At 38.5% G+C, this 10,359-nt stretch overlaps 1 protein-coding gene and 1 pseudogene across 1 annotated transcript; both read left to right on the forward strand.

The window, feature by feature from the left end:
- The first annotated feature begins 1,467 nt into the window (after nt 1-1,467).
- On the forward strand, nt 1,468-3,133 carry LOC103747947 (annotated as a pseudogene).
- A 1,246-nt stretch (nt 3,134-4,379) lies between these two features.
- Nap1l2 (nucleosome assembly protein 1 like 2) lies at nt 4,380-6,893 on the forward strand. Its single transcript, XM_008850478.1, has one exon. It carries the CDS (start codon nt 4,822-4,824, stop codon nt 6,196-6,198), a length of 1,377 nt encoding a protein of 458 aa, XP_008848700.1. The 5' UTR covers nt 4,380-4,821; the 3' UTR covers nt 6,199-6,893.
- The last annotated feature ends 3,466 nt before the right edge of the window (nt 6,894-10,359 follow it).

Raw genomic sequence — 10,359 nt, forward strand, 5'->3', positions numbered from 1 at the left:
GCTCCCTGGCATGTGTCCAGCCTACTTTCTTACACAGGACTACCTGACCAGTGGTGGTATCACCCACAGTAGGTTGGGCCCTCTCACATCACTCAATAATCAAGAAAATGCCTCACAGACATGGCCGTAGGCCAAATTCCTCAACTGAGTTTCCCTGTACCCAGGTGTGTCAAGCTGGCAACCGAAGCTATCTAGCATATAGGGTAATCATATGCTTAATGTTTTGTGGACTTTCCATACTGATTTCCACTCTCCTCACTCTCATCAACACTATTTCCTAAAATATTTAGCTCTCCTAGTAAGTATAAAATAGTATATGTTTGTGGTTCAAATTTGTACTATCACAATTAATGATATTGATCACCTTTTAAAAATATTTTATTATTATTGTGCATGTATGAGGTGTGAGTGCCAAGGCATATATGTGGAGACCAGAGGACAACTTGATGGAGTAAATCTCTCCTTCTACCTTTATATGGTTGAGGGATCAAATTCAGTTTGCCAGGCATGTGTACAAAGTGACATTATTCACTGAGCCATCTCTCTGGCCCCTGGCCATCTTTTCATTACTTTATTGGCCACTTGTTTTCTTTAGAGAAACATCTAAAGTCCTTTGCATGTGGTGTATTGTCTTTTTTGTTCAATGTAATGAAACACATTTTCTTTGTGGCTTCTGCATGACTGTGTGAGACTCTTCAGTCTTGACAGTAAATGAAGATAGTTTATATTTAATAGTACTTTAGTTTAGCTACATAATATGGTTAAATAATAATTAATTTTATTTTAAATCACATTCTTGGAGAGTCTACAAAGACACAGAAAGATGCTAATAAGAAAAATTTCATAAACTAATATATGCAGTTTTATTTTTAAAAAACCTTCAGGGTAAACACAAGTGTACACATAAACAAATTAGAAAGAAAAAGATCAAAATGTTCTTTTTGATGTTCCAAGGGTTGGAGATTACAAATGATTTCCACTGTGTCATAAAATGTTATCATTTCTCAATTTTTCTAAAATTAACATTTATAGCATTTATTGTCAGAAAATTACAGGAAATGTTGCAACCAGCACCAGAGAAGGAAAACTTTGAATGGATGGGAATCATAACTATGGGAATACCAGACTGAGAAATGAGCCTGAAAATTTAATTACTATATAATTATATGCGGTACATAGAAATACAATAAGCTTAAAATATGCCTACAAACTGACAGAATCTAGATGTGTATATATACAACTACATATATAATTATGTAAACAATTTTTACCTCTGTAATTGTAATATTACACTCACTGTTCAGCTTTGGAAAATAGACACTTAAAAGGTTAAAACTGTTCAATTGACAAATGATCATCATAGGATATATGAGCACGATAAACATCACCACTCTCATTGAATGTGGTGGCAGCTCTGAGGGATTGTGTTGTATCTTCACCAGCAGTCAGGCCTGCACGCAAGCAACTATGTCAAAGGGACCTTCAGTTGGCACTGATCTTGCCTCCACCTACTCTTGTGTAGATGTCTTTTCTCATGGAAAAGTGGAAATAATTGCCAGTGACCAGGGAATTTATGTCACCTTTATTGATACAGAGTGATTTGTTAGTGATGCTGCAAAGAATCAGGTTGTGATGAACCCCATGAACAGGTTTTGAGGCCAAATCTCTAATCAGGCCATAGGTTTGATGATGCTGTTACTCAGTCTGATGTGAGACATTGACCCTTCATGGTGGTGAATGATGCAGGCAGGCTCAAGGTCTAAGAAGAATAAAAAGAGACAAAAGCTTCTACTCAGAAGAGGTTTCCTCTATGGTTCTACTGAAGATGAAAGAAACTGCAGAAGCCTGCCTTGGGAAAACTGTTACCAGTGCTGTGATCACAGTAGTAGCTTACTCTAATGACTCTCAGCAGCATGCTACCAAAAATGCTGGAGCCATTGCTGGTCTCAGTGTTCTACTGCTTATGGCTTAGGGAAGAAGGTCAGAGTGGGATGAAATGTGCTGATTTTTTATTTGGGAGGTGACACTTCTGTCAATCCTTACTATTAAGGATGGAATCTTTGAAGTCATATCTACAGCTGGAGATGCTGAGTTTAAATGAAAGCATTAAGAAGAACATCTATGAGAAGAGAGCTATCTGTTGTCTCCGAACTGCAGGTAAATAAACCAAGCCTATCGTCTCCTCGAATACCGTGACCAATATTGAAATTAATTTCCTCTATGAGAAAATTGACTTCTCTACCTCCATTATCTGTGCTGGATTTGAAGAGTTGAATGTTCGCCTATTCCACAGCACTCTGGACCCTGTAAAAATGCTTTCAGATGCCAAACTAGTCACATATTCATGATATTGTCCCTGACGGTGGTTATACCTCTACACTCAAGATTCTCCAGCAAGCCTTTTTCAGTGGAAAATAATTGAATAAGAGCATTAACCCTGATGAAGCTGTTGCTTATGAAGCATCTGTCCAGATAGCCATTCTACCTGGAAACAAGTCTGAAATGTCCAAAATTTGTTGCTCTTGGATGTCACTCATCTTTCCTTTGGCATTGAAATTTCTGGTGGAGACATGACTGTCCTCATTAAGCACAATGCCACTATTCCTAGAAAGCAGATACAGACCTTCACCACTAAGAGCCACAACCAAGGATAACAACCTGCTTGGGAACTTTGGACTCACAGGCATACCTCTTTTACTCTATGGTGTTTATCAGATTAAGGTCATATTTTGTGTCAATGCCAATGGCACCCTCAATGCTTCTGTTGTAGATAAGAGTAAAGGAAAAGAAAACAAGATTGCCAGCACCAATGACAATGACCAGTTGAACAAGGATATTGAGTGCATGATCCTGGAAGCTGAGAAGTACAAAGCTGAAGATGAGAAGCAGAGAGACAAAGTATCATTCACGAATTCACCACAGTCCTATGCATTCAACATACGAGCAACATTTTAAAATGAGAAACTTCAAGGCAAGGTCAATGATGAAGACCAATTGAAGATTCCTGACAAGTGCAATGAAATAATCAATTGGCTGGCTAAGAATTAGACTGCTGAGAAGGAAGAATGTGAACGAATACCAGCAGAAAGAACTGGAGAAAGTCTCCAATTCCATCATTAACAAGTTGTTCTAGAGTGCTGGTGGCATGCCAGCACTGGTAGGGAAGCTCTTCTGCTGGTGGTGTTTCTTCAAAGTTCATAATCAAAGAGGTTGATTAAGTCAGTCTAAGTAGAGATGCAGCATTGCTCCACCATAAAATACTTGAAGGACCCAAATTTAACAAATTCCATGGAGGTCATAAATAAATAATTGGGCATTCTCAGTGCTTAAATATGGAACACGTGCACAAGGAAAGGGAATGACATTGTGCTTTATAAGCATTGTATTGTAAGTGTAAAATGCACTGTCTTAAATAAAGCTGTTTAAAATTGGCAAAAATAAACACCATTCTTTATTCCTACCTAGAGGAAATTTGAAATTACTGCATAGTAGTCTATCATGGGTATTCTAACATATATTTAACCACATCTTATTACTGAGATATATACTATTTCCAATAAACTTCAAAATGTCAAGCAAATGTGATTTTAAAAAGTTAACAGCACTGAACATTTGGCTTTTCTTTTGAAAATTACTAATGGTATTTTTTGTTGTTGTTTTCTGAGACAGGGTCTCATGTAGCTCAAGCCAGCCTAAAACTAACACATGTGGAGGTCAGTCTTGAACTTGATTACAAGGTAAAGCAACATCAAGAAAGGGGGTATGGACAGCCAGTTTAGGACTGGTGTTATTGTCCTGTATGCTCACTAGTCAGGAAGTTGGCTCTTCTACATAGGCTTTTCACCTTCATCTGTCTCTCCCCTCTTCCTCCTGCTTCATCAGGAAATGTTAGGATAATGTTCAAATTTAACATCATAAAGGTTGTGAAAAATGCAGTAAACAAAATACAGACTATTAAAACACTGACAGTCACGTTATCCAAAGTCTTCATATGATCATTTCAGTATTTTTAAACCTTAAGGGTGACTTTGTGAGTTCCTTCATCACCCACCTCTCTCCTCTCCAGAGTCCCAGATAAAAAAATCCAAGGGATAGATTTAGGATGGATGGGTGCCTTGCCTTCTTCCATTCCCTGATATTTTAGTCACTATTTCATGTTGAAATTATAAAATATAGTATCACTTGAAAATTGAATAAATAATACTGGATTTCTGCAAAATTTTGCAGAGGGTAGGGTGGAGGATGAGTGGGAGGTGGAGGAATCAGCCATATTAGAGAACCTGGGAAGGTCAGTGTATCTGAACTCTTGATACATCTAATAATTTACTGGCTCAGGATTTGTCAATCACTACAGCTTGGCAAATGAGATTAGAGCATAGTCGTGGGAGGGAAGGGGGGTGACGCAGCAGCTACAGACACTTCAAAAAAAGGAAAAAGGCCAAGAGACAACTGCATAATCATACTGCGGCACCTGGTTTTTTTCCCCTGCGTGACTGGAGCAGCTGCTTGCGGAGTTCTGCACACTGCGGAGTTCTGCAGTCTCTGCTTGCTTCTTCACGACCCATCACAGCAGCCATACTCCCCCCAGCATCTCTACCCAGACCCTCAGGCTTTAACTCCACTCTCACAGCTTCAGCACCGCTATTTTATCCCCACTGTTGTTTTCCATCGCATCGGTCCTGTAGCCCAGCCGCCACTGCTGTTCGACCTCTGTCTCCGCCGCCGCGCATCTGGTATTTTGGTGAGTCTTTTTCTGCGGAGGTCAGGTCCCCTGATCTGGGTGATAGCCACCATAAGCGAGGGCGGTCTTAAAAAAAAAAAATGGCCGAGGCAGCAGATCGCAAGGAACAGTCAGAATCCAGTCAAGAAGAGGTTGACAGTAAGGTAATGGCGGAGGGGCCCTGGGAAAGTCAGGACCCCAGTGAAGGTGCCTCCACTGAGCCGGGAGATGGCGGGGAACGTGATGAAGAAGCCGCCGGTGGGACTGGGGAAGAAGAGGGAAAAGGTGAAGAAGCCGCTGCAGGGTCTGAGAAAGATGGGGGGAAAAGCGGAGATACTGATGAGGACTCAGACCCAGACCGTCCGAAAGGACTTATCGGCTATCTTTTAGATACGGACTTTGTTGAAAGTCTCCCAGTTAAAGTTAAGTACCGAGTCTTAGCCCTCAAAAAGCTTCAAACCAGAGCGGCCAATTTAGAATCCAAATTCCTGCGGGAATTTCATGACATTGAAAGAAAGTTTGCTGAAATGTACCAGCCCTTACTGGAGAAAAGACGTCAGATCATCAATGCAGTCTATGAACCCACAGAAGAGGAATGTGAATATAAGTCAGATTCTGAGGACTTTAACGAGGAGGAAATGGATGAGGAGGAAGAGACGCACGGTAGTGAAGAGGACATAGTGCATGAATACGTGGATGAAGATGATGGTTATGAGGACTGTTACTATGATTATGATGAAGATGACGAGGAGGAGGAAAAAGAAAACACTGAGGCCACCGGAGAACATAATACAGAAGAGGATCCGAAGGGAATTCCGGATTTTTGGCTGACTGTTTTAAAAAACGTTGAGGCACTCACTCCTTTGATTAAGAAATATGACGAGCCAATTCTGAAGCTTCTGACAGATATTAAAGTGAAGCTTTCTGAGCCTGGTGAGCCTCTCAGTTTCACAATAGAATTTCACTTCAAACCCAATGAATATTTCAAAAATGAGCTGCTGACAAAGACTTATGTGCTGAAGTCAAAGCTAGCATTCTACGACCCCCATCCCTACAGGGGAACTGCCATTGAATATGCCACAGGCTGCGACATAGATTGGAACGAAGGGAAGAACGTCACACTGAGAACCATCAAGAAGAAACAGAAGCATCGGATCTGGGGAACCGTCCGAACTGTGACTGAAGATTTTCCGAAGGATTCATTCTTCAATTTTTTCTCTCCTCATGGAATCAACTTAAATGGAGGAGATGAAAATGATGATTTTTTACTTGGTCACAATTTACGTACTTACATAATTCCAAGATCAGTGTTGTTTTTCTCAGGTGATGCACTTGAATCTCAGCAGGAGGGTGTGGTTAGAGAAGTTAATGATGAAATTTATGACAAAATTATTTATGATGATTGGATGGCTGCAATTGAGGAAGTTAAAGCCTGTTGCAAAAATCTTGAGGCTTTAGTGGAAGACATTGATCGCTAAAGCAGAAAAAAATACCTCTGAAATTAACTGCTGGAGGTGTAGTTATTAACCACGTAAGAAGTTAATTGCAGTGTTGTGTTCTGTACTTTTCTTATGTCAGTTAAAAAGTTAAAATACTAATTAATTTGACCTTGCATTTCAGTGGTATGTTTTCAAGACATATAGAATGTGGTAAATTATTAAATACATTAAAATAGTGTGTAGTTTAATTCTCCTGAAATATTTTTGTCTTGTAGCTGTTAATCTGTGCCTGTGACTATTAGAAGTGTTAAATGAGATTATTTGTTTGTATGCAGAGGAAATGTTGGTAGCCAGCCTAAGAGTTCTGCTTTGTTTTGGATTTTTGTATTCTTATTTTCTTAGTCCTTTAGCCAGTGGGCTTAATTTTATTGTGCCTGCTTCATTTTGCAGTAGGAATACAGTAGAATTTAAAACTCAAATGCCTAAGAGGCCTGTACATGACTGAGAATTTCAGGCAAAGCCACATTTATTATTGATAACAGCTGTGCACAGGCTCCTGTATTTTATGTGACTGTGATAAATAATAAAACTCAGTTGTATTGAAGTTGCTGTTTATTATTGAAGTGTTAGTTATAGCATTTTAAAATTTGCAACTATTATTCTATGTAATCGTGTAAAGCGTATTACAGAGCATAATTTTCTTTTCTTATAATATATTGAATCATTCACTGAAAATAGACATTTACCATTTTTGAAAATATATATCATATCCTATTCCTTCACTGAAAAATAAAATAAATAAAAAATTTTCACTGAAAAATAAAATGAATAAAAATGCACGGTGTTTCATGCCTTAAAAACCTCTACTTCTATTCCACTTGGTTGCAGGGAAACAAAAACCTTAATTTTAATCTATCTGGTAAAGTCACTGCTATTTAATAATGTAAGCACTAACAGGTTTCTCTGTGCTAGTCTGTATTTAAAATTTTTTACCTGTTATTCCACAATGTCACTTGGATGTATAAGAGCATGTGTCACCTTATGACATTAGAGGGAAACCTTGACTGGGGACAGTGAGGGACTGGTTGGACTTTTTCCAAAGCTGAATTTGCCTTCCTCTCATGGGGAACTTCAGGTTTGGCTTCTCCCTTTGACAAACTCTATGAAGATCACATCTACTCCCTTAGAATAAGAAGGACCTTCTTGGTCACTTTCAGGCCCCATGGTCACTGTGAGTGGTGAGGAAACATTAACTGTCTTGTTATTCCTGCCTATCCATGCTTTCATCTCAAATGGTTGTGATGTTATCTCACTGAATTATAAATCAAATGTAGCAAAGGCTTTGCTTGTGACTCACTCTTCCACTATCTACTACCAGCTATGCCTCCTCCTTTGGATATTGGCTCCAAGAGGTAAGTTTATAGCACTACCTGTTTTTCTTCTGTCTGATTTCTTTACAGTCGACCAGGAAGGAAAATATGATGCTTCTTTTTTTTCTATTCTGGTCTAGGCTGGACTATCCTTGAAAGTCATGTCCTTTCCCCCAGGGATGATAATAGACATTCTGGCGCTTTACTGTGGGATTACAATAGTTGGAAGGATATAGGAAAACAGACAGTACTATAAAGAAACAAAAGATACTAGTAGTGTGCAGCTTGAAAATACAGACAGCTGCACACTTTCCACAATGATTAATCTTGATGTTAACTTTTGACTCCCTCAAAACTCATCCACAAATACTGGGTTCCATTTTATTGTGACTACTGTTAGTATGCATTAAAAATCAGTAGCATAAAAATATTTTTAAACCTGAGTGTAGTGGTGCACACCTGCAATCCAAGTACTTGGAAGGTGGAGGCAGGAGGAACAGGAGAGGATCAAAGTTAGCTTTAGCGACATAAGAAATTTAATACCCGCCTGAGACACTATTGAAAAATAAATCAGATCAGGATTTTGGGTGAATCTTTCTAGCTATTTACAGAGAGAAGGCCCAGCATCTTGCAGATCCTCTACCCCTTTCTTTTGCTCCCCCCCGCCCGAGGTAGAATGCTAAATAGGCTGCTTCTGGATGTACTCTGAAAGCAGGACAGGACTTCTTTGGTATAACTTTCCTGTCAACAGCCTCCAGTCAAAGGCAGGGATGCATCTCGGGTTATCAAACTTTTTTTATAAAGTACACAGTGCAAAGAAGATAACACACACATTAAAGAACATGACATGGATCTTTGAGTATTAAAACTTATTGCAGATTCCATTGTTGTTTCTGTGGGTTGGTGGAATATTGGAACAAGTAGGGGTTTACTCTCATTTGACTATTGGCAGAGAATTGGGGCTATTTTATTAGTAGTAGTGCAATAAATTTTACTTATGGTATATGGGGGAAGACTAGAAAAAAAAAGATCAAGCTATAATTGGTAAAAAAAAAAGTTGAAGCCAGGCTGACAAGGTGGCTCAGCAGGGACAAACATTTGCCACCAAGACCAATGACCTGAGCTTGATCCCCAGAACCCACATGGGAAGGGAGAGAACTGACTCCCACAGGTTGTCCTCTGACCTCCAAGGTATACATATGCACCACACACACACACACACACACACACACACACACCACAAACACACAAAATAAATAAATAAATAAATAATAAAAAATAAGAAAAGAAACTGAAGCCAATCATTTTAGCTTTTTGGGGTGGGGAGATGTTTGATATTAAGGAGGTATGGTATAGTAATCTGGCCTTTTGCATATGCTTACACAAAACTAAGTGTCTTGGCTTTGACTCATTTCATTATAATCCCAGAATAATTTTATGTGAGGTTGTTATTCTACAAAATGTGTTATGTCATGTCCAACAGGAGACTAACACGGTGTGCCTGTGTCAGTTAGAACAGCTTCTTGATGTCAGGAATTGCTTTTATTTTCTTTTCTCTTTTGTGTTTTCTCAAAGAAACAATTTGAGGCTCTCATTGATCCATACCTTGGGGTGGGATGGAGGCTCATTTGATTTAACTATAATGTAAGGGTCTTTCAGGACTTGAGGACAGGCCATCAACCTTATGTCATCATGTAACCCTGTACTAGGGTTTAGGAACCAACTATAGTAAAAAGAAAGAAAGAAAGAAAGAAAGAAAGAAAGAAAGAAAGAAAGAAGAAAGAAAGGAGAAAGAAAGAAAGAAAGAAAGGAGAAAGAAAGAAAGAAAGAAAGGAGAAAGAAAGAAAGAAAGAAAGGAGAAAGAAAGAAAGAAAGAAAGGAGAAAGAAAGAAAGAAAGAAAGGAGAAAGAAAGAAAGAAAGAAAGGAGAAAGAAAGAAAGAAAGAAAGAAAGAAAGAAAGAAAGAAAGAAAGAAAGAAAGAAAGAAAAACAGAATTTAAGACCTGGAGAGTTGGCTCAGCAGTGAAGAGACTGCTTATAGAGGACCAGAATTTGATTTGCAGCCCCCACATCAGCCAGTTCACAATGGCCTATAAATCCAGCTCCAGAGGATCTGATGTCCTCTTCTGACCTACATGCACATCTGTACTCATATATACACAAACCCACCCACATATCTACACACAGAAGGAGACAGACACAGACACACACAATTAAAAATAATAACAATAAATCTTTTAACAAGTAGAGTTTCATGTTAATTCTCTTTATGTTTGCCTTTAAAAATGAATTATTCATATGGTCCTGGAGTCCTGGAAGGTTTCTTCAAGGAGCTGTCTTCTTAGGGTATAGTGTGAAAATAAAACTATAATAAAATTCCATTTTGGATACATAATAAGAAATAGCTCAAATTAAGGTACTCAATATTATATAGCAGAGTGCTTAGTCATGCTGTTTGGATTTCAATCTCAAGTTGGATGGTCAAGACATAAATGTAGGCCAGGCATGGTGGTGAATGCCTTTAATCACTGCACTCGGGAGGCAGAGGTAGGAGAATCTCTGTGAGTTCAAGGCCAACGTGGTCAACATAGTGAGTTCCAGGCCATCTGGACCTACAGGGAGAAACTGTATCAAAAAAGACAAAAAAGACATATAAATGTGTCTATAATTGTTATTTTATTATTTTTTTATACCTGTGAAATATTCAAAAGTATACAGCATTATTGTTAAATTATTGGCAATTAATAAATAATCCTTGTTTCACTATTTTTTTCTAATTTATACAAAAGTGAAAGTACATACTTTGTATTTCCATAATAATCTCCAAGATA

This window comes from Nannospalax galili, unplaced genomic scaffold, assembly GCF_000622305.1.
Source record: "Nannospalax galili isolate Female #2095 unplaced genomic scaffold, S.galili_v1.0 scaffold365, whole genome shotgun sequence".
Classification (NCBI taxonomy): domain Eukaryota; kingdom Metazoa; phylum Chordata; class Mammalia; order Rodentia; family Spalacidae; genus Nannospalax; species Nannospalax galili.

Excerpts from the sequence above, each read along its gene's own strand:
- Nap1l2 (XM_008850478.1), top strand. The coding sequence starts at position 4,822 with ATGGCCGAGGCAGCAGATCGCAAGGAACAGTCAGAATCCAGTCAAGAA.